Source organism: Pseudopipra pipra, chromosome 3 (assembly GCF_036250125.1).
Source record: "Pseudopipra pipra isolate bDixPip1 chromosome 3, bDixPip1.hap1, whole genome shotgun sequence".
Lineage (NCBI taxonomy): Eukaryota > Metazoa > Chordata > Aves > Passeriformes > Pipridae > Pseudopipra > Pseudopipra pipra.
In genome coordinates, this window is record NC_087551.1 from 59,198,075 (window position 1) to 59,218,617 (window position 20,543).

General features: G+C 42.2%; 1 protein-coding gene across 2 annotated transcripts in view; it reads left to right on the top strand.

The window, feature by feature from the left end:
• Positions 1–10,860: 10,860 nt before the first annotated feature.
• Positions 10,861–20,543, top strand: part of SLC2A12 (solute carrier family 2 member 12) — a 34,917-nt gene continuing 25,234 nt past the window's right edge. Inside the window, exons 1-2 of one of the 2 annotated variants that reach the window (XM_064649444.1) lie at positions 10,861–11,177; positions 18,729–20,048. In XM_064649444.1, coding sequence (XP_064505514.1) covers positions 11,063–11,177; positions 18,729–20,048 — 1,435 coding nt within the window. In that variant the 5' untranslated portion in view covers positions 10,861–11,062. The remainder of the gene's footprint in view (positions 11,178–18,728; positions 20,049–20,543) is intronic. The other variant, XM_064649443.1, reaches the window with a different exon arrangement.

Below are 20,543 nucleotides of genomic sequence, written 5' to 3' on the forward strand. Positions count from 1 at the left end.
CAGACTTATTTTTACTCTTTGCATGATCTGAAATACTAAAGCTTTATTTTCATCTGTGTTCCAGATTCCCAAGTGCAAACAAAGTCAATGGTAACTGCCTTTCTATGTTTTAAGACTTGCATAATGCTAAATTGTAAGGACAGTGCCTAGGTTTCTCAGACTGGGCATCCAAATATAAAGGATGTTTTGAGTTTTAAAATGACACATCTTAGTTCCTCGACCCAAATGCAGAGTTAGTGCTACCCATTCATCTTACTGGCAAGTTGTAAAGCTGGATTAATTCAGGCTTACAAGATTTTTATATATTACAGTACCATGTAGCATTTTATAGGGAGATTGTTAACCATATTTCCATGACAGAGTATTTCCATTTCCGAGGTTAGGCTGGTAAAAAACAAACAATATTAAAATACTCACTAGCGCTGTAGGTTATAAAGGCAGCAGCAATTGCTGTGGTTTTGCAGTTTGAGCTCAGATGTACCACAGACCTCCAAATTATTAGCTTATTAGCTAATAATCTGCTCTGTTTAGGTTGTCCCCCCAAGTTCCTTAAAATGATCATCTCACTCCATGAGGATAAGCGTGGCCAAGTCAGATATGGCAATGCACTTTCTGAGCCCTTTCTAATAACTAATGGTGTGAAACAAGGCTGCGTTCTTGCACCGGCTCTATTCACAATCTTTTTCACTATGATGCTCCAAAGGGCCACAGCAGATCTTGATGATCAGGATGGTATCTACATCCAATACCGTACTGATGGAAGCCTTTTCAACCTAAGGCGACTGAAGGCCCACACTAAGACCTTAAACCATCTTGCCCAGGAGCTGCTCTATGCTGATGACGCCGCCCTTGTTGCCCACACAGAAGCAGCTCTGCAGCTTTTAACATCCTGCTTTGCAGACACTGCTGAGCTCTTTGGGCTGGAAGTCAGCTTAAAGAAGACAGAAGTTCTCTATCAACCTGCACCTCAGGAAGTCTTCCATCATCCCCATATCACCATTGGCCAATCAGAGCTCAAATCAGTCCAGCAGTTTAATTACCTAGGTAGCCTCATCTCCTCGGATGGTAAGATTGACGGAGAGATAGACAACAGGTTAGCAAAGGCATATAGTGCTTTTGGAAAGCTTCATAAAAGAGTTTGGCGAAATAAATACCTGAAGAAAAGTACAAAGATCAGTGTTTACAAAGCCATAGTCCTGTCTACTCTCTTATATGGATCTGAATCATGGGCCATCTACCGCCATCACCTGTGACTCCTAGAACACTTCCAACAACGCTGTCTCTGTATAATCCTAAACATCCACTAGTCAGATTATGTGACCAATACATCTGTTCTAGAAGAAGCAGCAGTCACAAGTATTGAGGCCATGTTGCTGAGAACACAGCTGCGATGGGCAGGGCACGTCTCCAGGATGAAGGACCACCGCCTCCCTAAGATCTTGCTTTATGGTGAACTTACCACCGGCTGCCGCAAGAGAGGAGCCCCGAAGAGAAGATACAAGGACTCCCTGAAACATCTCAGCCTTGGCCATATTGATCATCATAACTGGTCTACTCTGGCCTCCAATCGGGAGGCCTGGAGACACATCATCTATAACGCTGCTGATGTTTTTGAGAAAGCATGCAGGATCACCCTTGAGGAGAAAAGACAATGCAGAAAGAATCGTGCCTTGCAGAATATACCACCTAAGGAGTCTTTCTGCTGTGCCTTTTGCAACTGGACACATCTATCTCGTATTGGCCTTTTTAGCCACCAACGCGCTTGCAACAAAGGTGAGTAGAGCCCTTCCCAAATCTTCGTTCGTGAAGCCTAGCCATGATGATGATCTGCTCTGTGTACTGAATAAAACTGTTCAGTTTGTGAACTAAAAAAACCTGTGTGTGAAGAAAACTGTATGCAGTACGGATATTAAACAACCTATTGTGCATATGCACAAAAAACTGAGTAACAGAAGCACGAATACTGCCTGCTTCTGGGATTTACCAACTTCTGCATAACTGCCTTTTGTAATAGTGTTTCATGCCCTTGTGCATGAAATCAATCTATGCAGTACTCAAACATGAAGAACATATATATATATGACCCTGAAATTAGCTCAGTTGGTTAGAGCACAGTGCTAATAATGCCAAGGCTGTGGGTTTGATCCCCATATGGGCCCATCCAACTCAGAATATTCTGTGATTATCTGTGATATGAGTAATTGAGATAAATCTGTCTTGTCATCAAGAAGAAGCTGTTAGTTTCCTTTCCTTGCTCAGTTAAGAGGGGAGACACAACACAAGCTGTTGCTGAGACAGTTGTGAGTTGCTCCCTAGCTTCCTCTTTTCCAGAGCAGCACAGCCCAGGCAGGAGCCACATCCACAGGGAACCAGGTGGCCTCTGGCCCAGCCAGCTGCCCAGAAGTCTCTCCTGTTGAACTCCCAGCACCCTACAGACATCAAACATCAATTGGATCTGCCAGTCACTTGGAAATGAAGCTGGAGGGATGGAATGATGTGGGAAGTCTCTGAAAGCAGACGTGCCACATCTGAGAGTAGCCTGTGCCATCTGCACAGTCCATGCAGTAGGTTTAAGCCCATCTGGCCACAAGCATCTGGCCAGCTGCAGTTACTATGCAGAGCAGTAGCACCTCTGCTCTTTCTCCAAGAAGCTCCCTCCAAATCCAACTTGCTCCATGGCATCGATTATCTATGAGGAAGCAGGATCTGATAAAGAAAAGACTGAGACTTTGATAAGGAAAGTGGCTTTACTCCTGCTCTGAGCTAAACTTTACGAGAGCTAACTACAAAACTGTGCTTTGTTCACTCTTGTTTGACAAGACCTGCTGAAATTAGAAGTTGTACTGAAAGGCTAAAGCATTGTGTGCACCCTGTTTGCTGTGACCCTAGAATCTCAGACATTTGTTCCTAGGAGGCATTCCAGCTTAGAGGTGGTGCAGTGGCTCTTCAGGGCACTGTCAGTCCCCAGCACAGCACATGCTGTACCACTGACAGCCCCTTGGGCTTTGCCAGCGCCTATTTATCACTGTGAATTTAAACAGCTAATGCTTCAGTGATTAGTCTGAAGCAGAAAGGCTTAAGCCAAACTGAGCAGCACAGAGTCTGAATCTGAATGAGAAGGGAGGGAGGAGGGTGTCTGCAGAGTGAAGTCCCTCATAGGCTGGCAGTCCATGCCATGGAGAAGGCAAATGAGTGCACCAAGACTCCTGTAGTCTTCAGAGAGGTCCAAGTCCTGATACTAAGGTCTTTTGTTGCACAGAAGTAAGTCAGCTAAGCAGCCTCGCTGGGATGACAAGGATCTTGGGAACAGATGGCAGTTGCCTTCTCGCAAGGCTGTGTCTGCCTCTGCCAGTGGTGTGGAGGGAGGCAGCAGCCCCCCCCCCCCCAGCTGCAGTTCTCAGCTTCTCAGGGAAGTCATTCATAAAAATGCTGGTAAACTAAACAGAAAACTACAGGAGATGGTTTGCTTCTACGAAAGATGTCACAAAATCAGCTTTGCCCAGAGGTGATATGTACCTTGGGCTTTTAAGAAAAGCAAATTAAAACTCCAATGCCGGAAGACCAAATGCCTGCCCCTGAATAGCACCAGGCTGCAATCCCCACCAAGTGCTTTTGGAGGATGTATGTCACAAATCCCCTCTGAGGCTACAGCCTGACTGAGACTTTCTTACCTAAGGAGGTCCCCAGGGGTCCCACAGGTACACACCCAACAGATCCATGTTGGATAACAAGGCAGCTACTGCCCACCCAGGAACAGCCTGCCTCCAGGAGCTACACCAGATGGTGTGAGAGGCCAGAGAGCTGGTGCTCAAAGGGCATCCACTTCCTCCTCATAGCAATCAGGAGAAAACATCATTTAAGTGGGAAGAAAATAAGCCATTTCCTTCCTGACCTCTCTCTGCCAGTCAAGTGCCTACCTGCCCCTCCAGGCCATCACAATGGAGAAAGGAAATTGTCACGTCCCTGTTGAAGTGCTGCCAGCATAATATTACCTCTACCTGTATTTCAAATGATGAGATTTTGGTGTGTGCAGAGGCAGAAAAGGATTCTGGGGCAGAAATCCTCCATCTCTTCCAAACAGCCTCTCTTGTGTTGTCCTGGGTTCTAACAGATCTGTCACTCCACCTACTCAGCTTTCAGTATCTCCAGCTCTGAAGGGGAATGGTGGTCTCAAAGTAAATTTTCCCCAGACAGTGAGTACACTGTTCATTAAAGCCCATCTTTGCTACCTGTTAATGGACCCAGGTGACAGTTGTTCTGGGGAACAAATGACCTAAACCTTTTATAGCATTGCAGGATTGTCCACTGCTCATTTCTTCATGCCCACTGGGTGAACACAAAATTATCTGCACTTCGGAGGCTGGTTTCATTTCCTGCTTGCCTGCAACAATTTGAAAACGTTGATGGACTTTGGAGAGCTTTACCCAGACATTTGGTTTTAATGAATGCATGTAAAACTGCTTTCAGTTTGCCAGCTGTGGTCAAAAATCAGCAAGAAGTTGAAGCACAGTGTTAATGACATTTTGTTGTTTATTTTTGCAACAACAAGATTTTCAGGAGAAAACAAAACACTTTCTCAGTGGAAATAATTAAAACCATTAAAATTACTGCATTTCCTGTGTGACTGACATATTCCATGTGGGAGAAAATGTTTCCCAGCAACAACAACAAAAAAAAACATTTCAGCAGCTCAGATATTTCTTAGCAATGTACATACTTTTCCCGTAACTGGAACAGGCAAAGGGAATTTCAATTATACAACACAATTTTTAACAACTCATCACAAGAGTAAAGAGCTGTATTAGGGAGGGGTTCGAACATACTGAATCTTAAACCATGACACCGTTAAAAGCTTAACAAAAACCAATATTTATTACCAAGAGGTGGCCAACAAAACAAACAAAGCCAAAAGGGAGGAAGGAGGAGAGAAATAAGCCCCCAGCATGACCTCCCCAGTTACCCAGCTGTTGCCCATAAAGTTATCTTACCGACCTAGAATGCCCATAGTTACCCATAGCAGAAGCTGCATCCTTGGAGAGTCAGTAAGTTCACAAACTGGCAGGCGTCCCTGCCAAAGGCAACATTGTCCTTGTTGTGAAGCTAGCTCTCCTCCAAGAAAGAGCTATTTGCTTTTTATACAATTGAGTGACCACAACCTCCCAGGTGTGGTCAGCACCTCCCAGCCAGAGGCCCTCAGTCCCACCTCCTTGGTTATGTAAGTGCATCTCTTCTGTGCACGTGTGGCTTTCCCTGCGCCTGCGTACTGTACTCAGGGGGGTCTTTTCAAAATGAGTCTGGGGGCGTCCTTCATCTTCCTCCTCCTCAATCTCTCCTTCAAGCGACCTTGGAGGACAATTAGCCAATCACAGAACACCAATTAAAAGGGTTTATACAAGAAGCTCTCTTCAAGGACAACTTTCCCATTTATCAGTGCTTGTCTTCCCATAACTTGGCAGGGAAAGAGCAAAACTTTCACAGGTGGTGGGGCCAAACACAGACCAAAAGTATCAGCATAATTAACCCCTAATACAAGAGCAAAACCCCATTTCCACTGCACAATGATCTTAAGGGCTTCCATTTTTGGCGCATTATTTGGAAATTCCTAAAAACCTCCTTCTTTCAAGCAGTGGGTGACATTACTAACTGGCTGCTCCAGGCCCAGTCCTTGCCCCGGGACTGTGCAGTGCCACCCAATTTTATTTCAGATGAATGACTTTCTTTTAAATGTAGGGAACTGCTGTTTCTACAATCTGTTTAATAAAAAGGTACATTTGAAATATCTGAAGCAAATAGGAAAGATCAGTGTGTGATCAGTGAACAGTGATCAGTGATTAGTGAACAACCATGTTCAGCAACATTCAGTGACTATTACAAGTGGCCCTTCAGATTACCCAGAAGATAAAAGGCATTTCCTTTTATTTGTTGGAAAGGTTACGCTGTCATGAAAGTGGAAACCTGAAGTAAAAATTATTTTTTATTTTGTTTTCTCTACTCAATTCTATTTGTATTGTATTTTCCAACCTCCAATTCTTACCTTCATTTTGATTTCAAGTTTCTGCCAAAACATAACTCTTAAAGTTGTTGACCCAGGCCACATCGTACTTCTTAAGAGTACTTTTAAAGAAGATGCTAACAGAAGACCAAAGAACAAATATTTGTGCAGTGAACTGGGAGGGACCCTGGAGGGATTTGTGAAATGTGGTGAGCTCTGGACTGTATTTATGATCTGAATTTTTTTAAAGCCAGATAAAAATATATTGGTATAAATCAGTGACTCTCAATGAGTAAGAACATAACAGAAGAGAATTACTTAGTAAGAAATCACATGACTCAGAATGAAAAAAACTTGTGTTCTCAGTTCTGTCATGAATTTTCTGTACGATATCACACTTTATTATTTATTTACTTACTAAGTATTATCCACTTATTGATGTATTTATTGTTTATTCAGTTGCAAAATGACTCAAATGGCATAGTTTAAATATCGTGTATATGAAATTTATCTTACATTTATAAAAAGCATCTTTGCAAAGCTGAATTGCAATTCATTTGCTGCACAACAGTAATAACAATTATCTTTATATTCATAGTTCCCCAAGGATGGATTATTTTGCTTTCTTGAGATAACTCTCTGTCTTTTTCATTCAGTTCTCAGTGCCCTATGACTGTAATTTTGGCACATTTTCCCCTTCATGTGTATCAGTGAGTCAACACTAACGGTAAAGGCTATGTATGTTTTTTTAGTTTGGTACTTTTTTTTAATAAATGGTATCTTTAATAAAAGATATTTTGTTTTGGGGTTTTTCAATTTCGTTTTTTTTTCTCTCCTCTCCATGTCACTTTCCTTCTTTCATCCTCCCAGACTTTCTCCTGTTATTGCATGCCAACTATCCTGTGAACCTCTTCTGCAAATGGCGAACTATTAGTTCTGAGAGAAAAGCTCAACAATCAAAGATGAAGGCAATGTAACTTAAGCTGATATGTCAAGAAAATCCTCTCCGCAGTTTTGCTGAAAAGCTTTGTTTCTACATTTTAGAATAAATTAAATGGGAGACTTCCACTATCTTCTTTTTGAGACTCATCAAAGGAACAGAAAAATAAGATGACCTTCTTTACTCCATCTCTGATAAAAATTGCCTAAGAAAACTGATTCAGAAAACCCTTCAATTCTTAATTTCTACTGGCTTAACTCCAACTTCCCCATCTCTCCACAGTCCCAAATTCGAGTTATTAGATCACTGTAAACACAAACAAATACAAATCACGACCAGATATTTCAGAAGAAATCCCCGTATCACCCTCATGGGTTTTCCACATTATCCAGCAATTTAATATGAATATCTTCTCTTTTTTTCTAGCCTAATCATGTTCCTAATAATAAAGTGTTTGGTCAGTTTTGAAAGCAAGGAATTGAGAAAATACCAGAAAAGATGATTTCTTGCCAACCACATGTGGATAACACTGACAGGGGAATCTCATGACAGTGTTGCACTCATACCCCTTACTTGTCTCCTGACCCTCTCCTGCTTTGGGCTTTTAAATCTTTTCTAGTCTTATTTCTCCTGAAACGTGTGTCCTTCTGTGCAGCCTCCCGCGGCATAGCTGAGGAGCCAGGGCTTCTACCCTTCAGACCATTATTAAGTCATTGCCCATCCCAGCATTTGGGATTTGTTGCCTTCTGGAATATTTCTCCCTGCTTCTTGGTTCCAGTAGGACTTTCTTTCTGGGTAGCCACGAGAGGGGCAGAGCAGGTGCAGTCCTGTCCTAGCCTGCCAATGCTCCAGCAACCCCCTTGCCCCTGATCAGATGGACACCTTGTTCTTGGCGCACAGCCCCAGCCAAGCGATTGTTTGAGCACTGTGCACAGGCAAGGCAGTAACAGGAAAAGAACAGAGAACTGAAAAGCATTGAAGCACACTTCCTTTTCTTCCTTCTTATCCTGGTCATGTCTGTCCTACTGGAGTTTTTCTTGCTTGCTTGACTATTTATTTCTGGTGGGAAGTGGAGGGGGTACAGGGCTGTGGAATCAGGACCCTGTGGCTGCCAGCAAGGGTTTCACAGTCACTGCATTTCACGAGATCCCTCTACAATTGGCTGGACTGCAGAACCAGCACAGGCTGTTTGCTTTCTCTCCCTCTGTTTGCTTTCATTGGATGGAACCAGCTTTTTTCCAGTTCCTTCCTTTTCTGGGTTCCCATTTAGCTCCAGTTAACACCAATAACATCAGCTCCTCAGATTTTTGCCACAGTTTTGATAACAGATTCTTGCACCAGCCGAGCTGTGGCTTTTCACTATCAGCTGGCTACTGATGACACCACAGCACATCCCTCATAACTACACCATGAAAGCAACAGATCTCAGGATAAAATATTTCACATTTCCACTTACTGGGAACATTTTTCCCTGAGATCATATTACACCAATACTATGTTTTTGGCTTAGGTGTAACTGAAGGAGCAGGTTGAAGGTCAGGAACCTCCCCGGTACCTCTGCAGCACCTGCAGCTCAGCATAGCAAGGGTGCACTGCCCTCTGGACAGCCCAAACACAAGTCCCCAGAATAATGATGTCTTCCTTCATTTTCTGTATGTCCATTATGGTTTGTACTGTGTACTGGCTGCTTTACTCTCTGTGCAAGCTAGGTACATACCTCTTGAAGTTACCACAGGGGCAAAGTTAAACCATTGCTGTGTTGCAGCTGGCATTGCTACCATGAAATAAAGGCAGAACTGAAAGGAAAAATGGATTATTTGGCTGGATTTCTGAGTAAACAAGTAGGTAAACATTTAAAAATCAGTCCAGGCTCTGGTTTCTGAGGGGAATATAGGTAGCACTGAACTCCAGGGGTAAACAGTTAAAAGAAATTCCACTGTTCATCTAAAACACCTTTTTTTTTTCTATTAAAAAAAATAGTGAAATTCACCTTTGTATTCGCTTAACATAATTTCATAAAATCTGTTCATTGTAAGATTTGTGAAATCAATGTAATGCAGCCTTTTCTTTTTATTACTTACTCCTGGGGGTAGTATGCTTCTTGTTCAGGGGAGAGCGCAGTTCCTGACAAGCTTTTAAATACTCCTAAAGTACATATGTGCCAGCAGATATATACAATCAGCATATTTAGTTGGAAGATGGCATTTAGGGAGTTTTCGACCAGAAAGGGCTGCAATTGCATTACATCTCTTCCATCAAAATCGGTAATACCCTGTGGCTGATGAGTGATTCAGCAGGAGGAGCGAACCTCAAAGCATCCTCCAGGGCCACACGTCTGGAAGCACAACTTTTGTCGCTGTCAAGGTGCCACAGGCACCTCTGCAGTTTTCTGACATCTCCAGGACCATAACACATAAAGGCATTTGGGAAGTGGGAACAAGCATGTACCTATGGAGTTAGCTGAGTTTCCACAGAGCTCCCACTGAGCAGAGCTGTGGGTTATATGAGGTGTGGGCTGTTAGAGGAGGTCAGTTACACGCCACATTATAACAGAAGAATCTTATCACAGCTGAGTTTGATCTATGAAAATATTTCATTTCCTTCCCAGCCTAAACAGCCTCTCATTTTCTTCCAAAAACATACAAATAATTTGTTAAAAGTTAACATTACTTTTTGCACTTATGCCATGAAGAAACAACACCTCCCTGGACGTGGCAAGAAATTGTTAACAGCCTTGATAGCATCCCACACTGCCTGACAGGAGGACATCTTACATGGAAAATATGTTATACATGAGAACAGAGCTAGACTGACTCATTCAACTACATGTCAAAAGCACTGCCAAAACCCAAACTTCCCACTGGAAGCAGTGTCCCTGTGGCAACCCTGGCACTACAGTTTCTGAAGCTGACAGTGAGGTAGCTGTCAGATGGAGCAGTTACAATGTCTTTTGTCAAATTTTTCTTATTAAGCAAACATCGATAAAGGGTGTATTATGCCTGCTCTACTTAAGGAAGAAGTTTTTAGGAATTCTCCTTTCTGGAAATACTGCAAAAGCTACCAACTTTCCACCTCTACCCTTCCCTCCAGCACTATCTGCAGGCATTAGTGTATTTAAAATGAAAACAACCAAGACAAAACAGCAAGTAATGAAAGACAGCACAAACAAGAAGCCTGCAGCACTGCCAAATCATACAACAGCGATTCCCACTGGGGATAGCTTGGACAACTTGCTTCATGAGACCAGTGGGTCTGCTGAGAGGATTTGGAGGCTCTCCCACCAGGACTAGGACAGAGCAGGGCAGGCAGCCTCTGTATGCAGCTCACTTGCACCCTCTGTAAGCTTTTCCAGCTGCTGCCATCCTGCCTCTGGCCACTGCATCTACAGAGCCAATAGGGATGGAATGACTCCCAGCAGCTGCCAAAATCAAGCCTTTGACTGAATATAGCTGAGACAGTATCAGTTTTCCCACAAATAATTGTCATGGAAGAGAGGGTGGCTTGACTTTCATTTGCTTATCATGTACGTCTTTGCCATGAAAAGTCCTGATTCCTACTGTCACAGACTGTAAAGGACTGCCATGGTTTCTTCCTCTCCGCTATTTCTCACCATAACTTGCTCATAACTTACAAGAATGAAGCGATGCTGTGCGTGTGTGCTTGGTGCCCTAACTTTAGCTGACACAGCAAATACTTCAAACCCTCCCCTTCAGTGTGCTTTCTCTGCTAAAAACCTGTGCATATGAACAGCAGAGAGAGGAGGAAAAGGCAGAGAGGGAGAGAGAGAGAGATCTTATAAGTGAGTGGGTAAGGAATGTTCACTGAGCTGTGCCTGAAAGTCTGATGTCTCCAAATATTTGTTAAAAGGCAAAACCACCACTTCCGAGAGAGGGCCCTCCCCTCGCCTGCAATAGGCTCCCCAGAATAGCAACAGCCTGTGTCACTGCAAAGGGCAAAGCCTTCTGAAATAGCAACAAAGTTGTTCACAAACCACTTTGTGGTTTGCATTTGGTTTCAGCCAGCTTCAGCAACTTGTTGCCATGAGGAAAACAACCTGCACTTTCCTGGCCGGCCGGGGAAGGATCGCTGCCCTGTGAAGTGCTCCTGCCCAAGGTGCAAAGAGGGTGGCGATGGTAGCTGGGCAGAGCACGGAGGACCTCAGCCAACAGAGCCAGACAATGAGAGCAGGGGAGGATGAGGAGAGGAGGCAGGGCAGCAGCTGCCGCCAGCTCCCAGCTGCAACAGGTAAGGCGGCAAGAGCTGAATGCCAGCTGTTGGCCAGCAGCAGCTGCTCACCTAGCTAGTGCTCGGGGCTGGGGGAGAACGGCCCCATGAAGCCAAGGGACTCTCAGGATATGCTGTCTCAGTTTCTGAAAGTGCAAGAGGGGAACATATGAGTAAGGAACGGGACTGCCAGCTTGAATTTTGAATGAAGGTTTATGTGGTACTTTCCCTTAAAGGCCTCGGTCCTCCTGCTTGTGCATGTGCTGTTTGTTGTGTAAATCCTTTTCCTTTATGAAGATCAGTCACCTGAAAAATAGGAGAACCCGTTGCCATCTCAGATAACAACGGTGCTCTGGTCTTTGCATACTTGGGAGCAATTCAGCCCTTTTCACCAAAGTGAGTGGAGGGGGGCCAGGTAAACACTGCACCTGCTCATGAAGGGAGACAGTAGAAGGGAGAGGGACAGGGTCTACCTCCTGGTTTTACTTCCTTAGCATCTCAGGAAGAAACAGGGTTTCTGTGCTGATGCCCTCAAACATCAACTGTAGCATTTCTTCTGCAGAAAATTTTTTAGTCCGGAAGCTGAATTTTATAGCTGTTCATCTTTGCTGTCCTATCCAGCCCCCTTTTCTAAGCTACAGCATGGGTTTGCATCTTTAGATTCTTTCACTGATGATAAGATCAAGGGGAAAATGCCCCATAATTATGATATTTCTCACCCACAAGACAGCTGTACCCAAACAGCACAACACGGTCATAAGCCGGAAATTACTGTCCCAAGCAGGTTTTGTTCACTTAGTACTGAATGAACTAACTAGCCCATGAATGTTCAGATACCATAGGCACAAATGCTTTGTTGAAGTGTAATAATGATCAGCAAGCAACATCTCCTGATACCTGGAAGCAGAGGTTAATCAAGAACAGAAAGCCAGGAGGTGTGCAGAAATATTTATCATTACCTTAGGGACTGAGAGGAGCAGTGCAGATGGTTGTAGGATAGCCTTATGAAAGGGAAGCATAGCAGTTACAATAAACAGCAAAGTTTCTGCAGCACAAGGGCTAAGGTTAGAAGAGTATGTGCAAATTAGTCACTTGACATTACCCTGAAAAATTAAATCAGTAACCTGAGGAATTTATAATCACCTAGCTAGGAATTAAAAGAACTTGTCTATTCTCACAGGAAACTAACAAATCAAAGCCCAAATGCCATTTAATGAAGGGTCAGGCTGTCTGTTGACATAATAAAAATACATGGCAGAGCACTAAGGTGGGTCTGTCCAGCATGTGCATCCCCTGTCTTTCCATCACTGCCAGGGGCTTCTGTTCATGAAATTGAATATTATTCACAAAGTACATTCATCACGCTTATGCTGTACAATGTATACAATGCTTTCTACCATCAGAGGAATTTAGATGTGTGAAAATGTGTGATACATTAGTTTTCTTCTGCCTTCTTTTTTAGTTCAATTTACAAAATATTTGTTTTGGGTTTGCCCTTCACACTTGGGTTGTCAAATGGTTGTGATCCCACATGACCCTTACTATTTTGGGGTAAAGTTAATATTTTCTGAGATTTTCCAGCTCTGTTTGCAACATAGCTTTGTCCCAAAGCCACCATTTTTTTCATCCCATAGGGTCTTGTTGGCCAACTGTTTTAGATCCCATGACAGATTTCTAGATGGCCACTTAGATCAGATGTGTCCTAGCTAATAGGAGAAATGCACCTATTGAGCAGCTACTGGATCTAAAGAAAGCTCAGGCCTTGGACTAGAGAAAGAGAGTAATGTATCTCTTTATACCAGACAAGTGAATAAGGCAGAGAAAGTGGCTGTGACAGTGCAACAGAGATCATGATAATATGAAAATAGGATAATCACCTTAAGAGAAGCAAACCCAGAATTTAATTATGCAGCAATGCCCAATACATGCCATAAATATTTATCCTAAAAAAAAAAAATGTGATCCACCTGCTATAAACTTTAGCAAAATCTTCTTTAAAGACAATGTGGGAAATTTTAAGTACTATTTCCCTGGAAAGACAAAGTTTTTGTATGTCAGACAGTACTCAGATGGAAAAGAAATATGTTGTTAAAGATAGCTTAAAAATTTCAGATACAGTTGTAAGATGTTTTAAGATCTACCATGGATAAGAATAGGTAACTTGTTCTGTGGAAAAAAGGAGATTCCATGCTGTGGATTCATATCTATGCAATGCACTCAACTCATTGTGGTTTTCTAATCTGAGCTTATTAACCAGTGGTTGACATTAACCTCTGGTTAATGGTATTAACCAGAGCTTGATTTCACCTTCCAAATGTCTAAATAGATCAAAGAATTTCCACGGATTTAAAGAATACATATTTGACCTTCCAGAAAACTGTCCTTCCCTACCAAACTGAGGCATTTTTCACCTTAGATTAAATCAAAGTAAACAGAAGAAAGTATAATGGTGGAAGAGATTGTTGAGTCCCCTCCTATCAAAATAGATATATTTGCACAGGTTACATAAAGTAATCTCCCCTCCTCTCCAGCTCAGTAGTTTTCTTTATGCACACTGCATGATCTCTTGGGAGAAAAGAAAGAAAAACTACATCACAGAAATATCAGTGTCTGGCCTAACTTGGAGTGTACTACTGCAAAACTGAGCTGGAAAGGGCTCCCAGGCACCTTTCCCATACCTCTCCCTCACACGGGGTGAGTGAAGAGTGGTGTTTCCCAGCTCAGCTTGATTGCGGATCTTCCCTGGCACTGATCATTTATCCATAATGCCCATAAAATACATGCACAGATCAAATATTGTACCTTTGGAAGGACTTTATTTTCCCAAATATCTGACTGAAAATAAGTAAAGGGGCACACCCTTACTGCTTGGCCCCATCCAGCCTCATCAGCAGTACACTACGCTATACTACAACTGCACTTGGTCTCCTTTTCAGGAACCAAGCATAAACATTTCCAGTGAATGTTCTTAAAGATAGGTTTTGTTTGCCAAGTAGTGCTGCTTTTGACTTGAATAACAGTTGTGAGAAACCACTTTGTTTACATGGGGAAACTAGAGAATAGAGTTTCGAATCACTTGTCACATACCAGCCACACACTCGTTTGCCATGGAGTTTGTGGCAGACAGAAGGAGAAAATTCTCTGGAAGCCATCATTAAAATATTTTATTCCCCTGGGCTGCCCACTGCCATGTATTTTGCAGGCATCTCATAAAAATAAGAGAAATATATACATATTTTAAGAAGCTTTTTTTAAAAAAAAAAAAAGGAATGCCTAAGAACTGCCAGCAGCATCATTAGAAGTGACACTTAAAAGGATTGTGAATACAACTACTGCAACATGCTTTATCTGGAAAAGTTAAAGGAAAACATATGCTGAAGTCAGAGGCAATTTTGCCTAGAGGAAGGCCATGAAGGAAAACTGAGCAGAGATTCAGGGTTTAACTCAGCAGGCAGTTAAGAGCAGGCAAGTGTTGGGTACATCAGTTAAAACAAAACCTCATAATGATATAAGGACGTTTCTCAGCAGAATAGTGGCTGTGAGGGACAAGAGATACCGAGTTAACTGCTGAGTTTGCTGTTACCAATGAAGAATGACAGCGTTTCCCCCTGCATCACATCAGGATCTGCTTTTCACTCAGAGGTGCTCTACTTACAGCCCTACACCATTTCTATACAACTGTGGACCAGTGTCATTGGATACATGAAGAATGATACCAGCTGACCAAGTTAAAACAAACTAACGAAACATTGATCAAGTTGCTCTACTTGGAGAAGCAAGAAATATATGGGCTTGAATGCTTCCCTGTCAAATTCCCAGGTGTCTAAGCTCCACATCCAACTTGTACAGCCTCTCAGATTAAAAACAAATAATCATCTTGGTTGCTGTGATCTGAAGACCACAGGCTGAGGAGAGCACAGTCTGAATTGCAAAGAACCATGCTGATGGTTCAAATATCTCTCTTGAGATATTTGACTTGGCACTGTCATGCAGAAACTGCAACCATACAAACATGACGCTCGCACATTTAAAGAATTAAAAGCTATGCAGGACACAGACTTCAAAGTATCAATAGGGAGCACTGTCCATGCTGCTGTGTTTCTGCTGGAGAGCCTTAAACTCAGTTTTTGTCCCTCTGTTACTAAACATTTATTCTCAATTGCTTGGAAGAAGATAATAACAGATTATTTGTGGGTGATACAGGTGATGGGTGATTAATAAATGGGATATTTCACTGGTTGAATGCAATCTGGATGGTTTGGCCTGCTGACTGTGAGTGAATGTGCTGTCTGGGGTTCCTCTCTGCTAACTTTAGACATCTGCATCTGAGCAAGCTGCACAGTTGCCTTTTATAGACAATAGAGAGAATAGGCATCCAGCTTAATTCAGACATCTAGAAGTGCCTATTTTTTGCAACTAGTTTAAAAAGAAATCTAGGGATGCTGCAGATCTCTCACAGTTAGGTAAGTTTAACCCATTCTATGTATTTTAATACAGACAAATGTAAAGTGATTTGCATTCCTCACTAGGATGCAAAAAGGCAGGCCCTATTTAAAGGAAAGGCAGTGCTTTGGAAAGAACCCAGTCAGTAAAGAGGTTGGTTTTCCTGGAGGATAGCCAGAAGATGAGCTCCTTTACATGGCTGTGACAATCCTTAGACAAGCAGGGAAATGTCCACCAGGAGTGGGATAATTATGTCAAATTCCTATCTGGCACTGTGCAACCACTGCAGGAGCACTGGTTCCAAATCAGAATTTACTGAAGAAGCTGATGATCTGGATAAAGTTCAGAGAACAAGGTTTTGAATATTTAAGGGATTGGTAAACTTGAAACGCATCCTTCTCAAGCTAAACAGAAGCAAAACCTTTAGGTCTTTTGGATGAGACTGGTGTTGCCAGTGCAGTCCCAATCTGCAAGTTATCCAGAATTCATTCAAGAGCATCAGTCTTGCACTACTGTGGATTATTTAGAGGTCTGTAAGTTGTTCTGTTATTTACTGTTTTTTCCTCCTCAGATGGGTACATATGAAATGGATGGTTTCTGTCCTTTTAGAAAGAGACCTAGTTTCCATCAAGCCAATTAATGAACGGGAGACGATGTTCAATGTGTACACCAGGGGCTGCCTCAGTGAGCTGGGGGCATTGCCTGCATCTTAGTACGAGTCATCAGGTGGCACATTCACCAAGGAGTCTGCCAGCTGTTTAACTTCATTACAGTCTATCATTATGTCTGCCTCCTTTCTTTATTTCTACATTTAATCACCTAATATCATTTTTATCGGCTTGTCAGGGAGTGGGAGAGAACGGTGGGGAATTTGTTTCACTTTCTCATATTACGTGCCTATTTTGGTAAAATATTGTGGCAAGTTTATGTCTGTCCTACTTTGAAACAATAAGATTCAAGTGAACTAATTAAGCCTGTGAGTACCAAAACATCTAATTAGTATTAACTCCTAGCTGTAAAACCACGATAGGTGTCTAAGCTGCAAGATACATTTCTGTATCGTTTAAAATGCGTGATGAACTAGTTGCTGGTTGCCAGACAGTTGTTTAAAGATGGCACCTTCCCAGCTCAAAGCAGCCACTTGCTTTTGATTGATGTTATTGTCAGCATGACAAGACTATCACCTACTATGAGAGAGCCAATCACCAGTTTGAAAGGTATGTTCATCTGCAGTTTGGTGAGTCATCTGCCCTCCATCCTCACTTTCTGAAAGACTTTTCACAATACTCCCATTTCCCCCATGTCCTTATGGCCCATCATGACAAAACCACGTGCTTCTCTCCTATCTCTTATCTATCTCTCGTTTGTGAGCCACACCAGTTCAGTGACAGAGTGAGTTGAGGTGCATTGGGTGTGCTCAGTATCTCAGGGCGGCTGCTGTTTGACTTCTGCTTGGCTCAAAGTTAGGAGAACTAATATGTGATACTTATTTTAATAGACTTAATGGGCTTACACATCTCCTCTGATCCTGGAGGCAGCACTTATAGTCACACAATTATACTGTGCTACTCTCCAAAATAACCCATCTGCCTGTGGAGCAGCTGCAGGGTGGGATGCTGGGCTCACACTGCTTCTGGGAAAAGCTAGGGGAGCATGAGGTGGCTTGGGGCATAACCAGGCCAGGGATCATGCCAGAAATTTAGTAGGGTATGTGGCCACATGCCAGGGTCTGGGCCTCGGCTCTGGCAGTGTTTATTTTAGTAGTGCAGATGTACTGCTAGGGCTACTCTCCTCCTCTATTTTCATGATTTGCTTTCGAAATGTAATATCCTCTTGTCAAACGGGACTGATCCTTGCCAATGTGCTCAAAAGTTACTGGCAAGGAACTCCAGGCAGTGCACATGATCAAAGAGCCCTAATGCCTCAGAAAAATAAGCTAAAAATAAACAAACTGTATGTATCATTTTCAATTAGACCATATACCATTTTCCGGCTTGGCTGGAAAGTACTTGTTCCAGGATAATTAACTAAAATACGGACTCTGTTATGCTGCAAAAGTTACCACTCTTCAGACACATTCTACTTCTCTAACTAAGTGGAAGTCAGAAGTCAATTTACTCTTTTCCTAGTTGCGTGGCAGCCAACATCATGATGAGAGGAAAATCATGCTGGGAGAAAGAACAAGGCCAATAATAACAAACTGATATATTCCTCAAGGTTTAGGGTGCAAAAGGCTTCACAGTTAGTAGAATATGATCAGTCAAGTCTATCTTGTAACAATAAACAATGAATCACAGTTGTATAAAATGAGTTTGTTTTAAAGTGGACATTCAAAGGCATATAATCTCCATTTGGTTTACGTTTTCACCATCTGTTTCTTATTCCTGACATTATAGCTGTCATAAACTATGCAAAATATTTGATCCTGATATTCTGAAGAATTTGAGATTAGAGATGAGCAAAGCTCAGAAAGTTCATGAGTTTGTATCTCATAGATTGGTTTCCCTAGAATATCCCATATATCTGGATCAAACTGGTGCTCATTGAATAAGTCTCCATTGGCAAAATAAAAACACTTGTACCAGCAGCCTTCATAGCATCCTCAGGTGAAGCAAAGGAATTAATAAGTGGTGAGGGAATACTTGTTAGTTATTCAAGTCAAGGTTGAAGCAGTTTGGGTGGGAAATTACTGCTTTCCTTGCCCGTGGTACAGTAGTTGGGTGGATGAGACTTCTTCAATTCAGTACAGGAAAAACACTGAAAATATCTCAAGGCAAAAATTGCTTTCTTACCAAAAGGCTGTAATATAAATGTTGCTTTTTACAATGATATTCTGAAGCAGAAGGTTTGATTATTTAGGACCTGATCAAAACTTTATTGACTTCAGATCAGGAAGATAAGGTACCCAAAAGCATTAAAATTAAAGAGGATTTTATATAATTACTTTTTTTTCCCCCGAAAAGTTTTTTGTGTCACCACTGCTGCTGGATATGTATGGAACTTAAGTGCTTTGCCTAGAAGTTACAAATAGATTTTTTAAACCGGTATATCAAATAAAGTTATTATTAATTTTCATAATGTTACAGAAGTCACTCTTTCAAGTTTTTGTGTTTTATTCTCTTATTTCAGGTTGTGGAACATTTACCTTTCTATCTTCTGCTATTGCTGCCATAAGTGGACTTCTGATGGGTTATGAGTTGGGCCTTATCTCTGGAGCTCTTCTTCAGATAAGCAGCATATTAGCACTCTCTTGCAAAGAGCAGGAAATCATTGTAAGTTCCCTGCTTTTTGGGGCCCTATTTGCATCCCTTACTGGTGGATTTCTGATAGACAGATTTGGAAGGAGACTTGCTATTATTATTGCATCTTCTTTACTTGTGTTGGGGAGTCTGATTTTACTGCCCTATGAATCATATGAGATACTTATTGTGGGACGGATTGCCATAGGTATTTCCATATCATTATCATCAATTGCGACGTGTGTCTATATTGCTGAGATTGCTCCACAGCACAGAAGAGGCCTCCTTGTATCATTAAATGAACTCATGATTGTGATAGGCATTCTCTTTGCCTATATTTCAAATTATGCATTTGCCAGCATATCTCATGGCTGGAAGTACATGTTTGGCCTTGTGATTCCATTAGGTGCTTTGCAAGCTATTGCCATGTATTTCCTTCCTCCAAGTCCTCGGTTTCTTGTCATGAAAAATAATGATGAAGCTGCAAGAAAAGTACTGGAGAGGCTACGGGAAACGTCAGATGCTACTAAAGAACTTACTGTGATCAAGTCTTCCCTGAAAGATGAACATCAGTATAGTCTCTTGGACCTGTTTCGTTCAAAAAACAACATGAGAGCCCGAATGCTGATAGGACTCACTCTAGTCTTTTTTGTGCAAACAACTGGGCAACCCAACATTTTATTTTATGCATCGACTGTTTTGAAGTCAGTTGGGTTCCAGAGCAATGAAGCTGCCAGCTTGGCTTCTACTGGAGTTGGAGTAGTAAAAGTCGTTAGTACAGTCCCAGCCACAGTTTTTGTGGATCAAATTGGAAGTAAAACTTTTCTGTGTATTGGCTCTTCTGTTATGGCAGTATCGTTGGTCACTATGGGCTTAGTGAACCGTAACATACATGTGAATTTCACCAATGTCTGTAGAAGACAATCTCCAGAGGATTTCTTTCTCCAGAGACCAGGAAACTTCACTATCACCAATGGGAGTCTTAAGGACCTCTTTGCTAGCTTGACTTCAACAGAAAGATCATCATTTGATGCACAGAAAAGCCCAGATGTTGCCAGGACAGGAGAACTGAACAGGACTGCACTACCAGGAGGCAAAAGCACAGCAGGGTCTCACATGGAAAGTGGGGAGGTTCCTGTTGTCCTGAAATGGCTCTCACTGGCCAGCCTGCTTGTTTATGTTGCTGCATTTTCCATAGGTCTTGGACCAAGTAAGTGTTTCATTTTTCTAATTCTTTGTAATGATTTACTTACATTATTAAGTGCTGGGATGACATGCCCAGCTTGGCATTACACAGTAAGTTGAGCAAAGCAGTGTTTTCTGCCAATATACACTGGCATTGTCACAGACCACCCTGGTGGGCCTGGGGTGTATTTTTTAGAAAGAGGTCCTGTCCATTAAGGCCAATGACCTAATCTACCTTCCATTCTGTGAAATTAATTACTCCCTCTTCAGTCAAGTTAATAACTGCTGTGAGCTTCATACAGCAAAATTATGGGGCCCCTGGCTATCCTTCCTCATTGTGTCCTTACGTTGGGAAGATTAATATGTAGGTATTTTCTGATGCTAACTCGTAAACCCAAGATAATTATAGGCTCTAGACCTCTGTATGGTATGACATCATCAAATCCATGAAATACCAACATGCCTGAGTCCTGCTGAGAATCTGTCCCCTTGACTATGTAATAGTCTTCAGATATAGGAA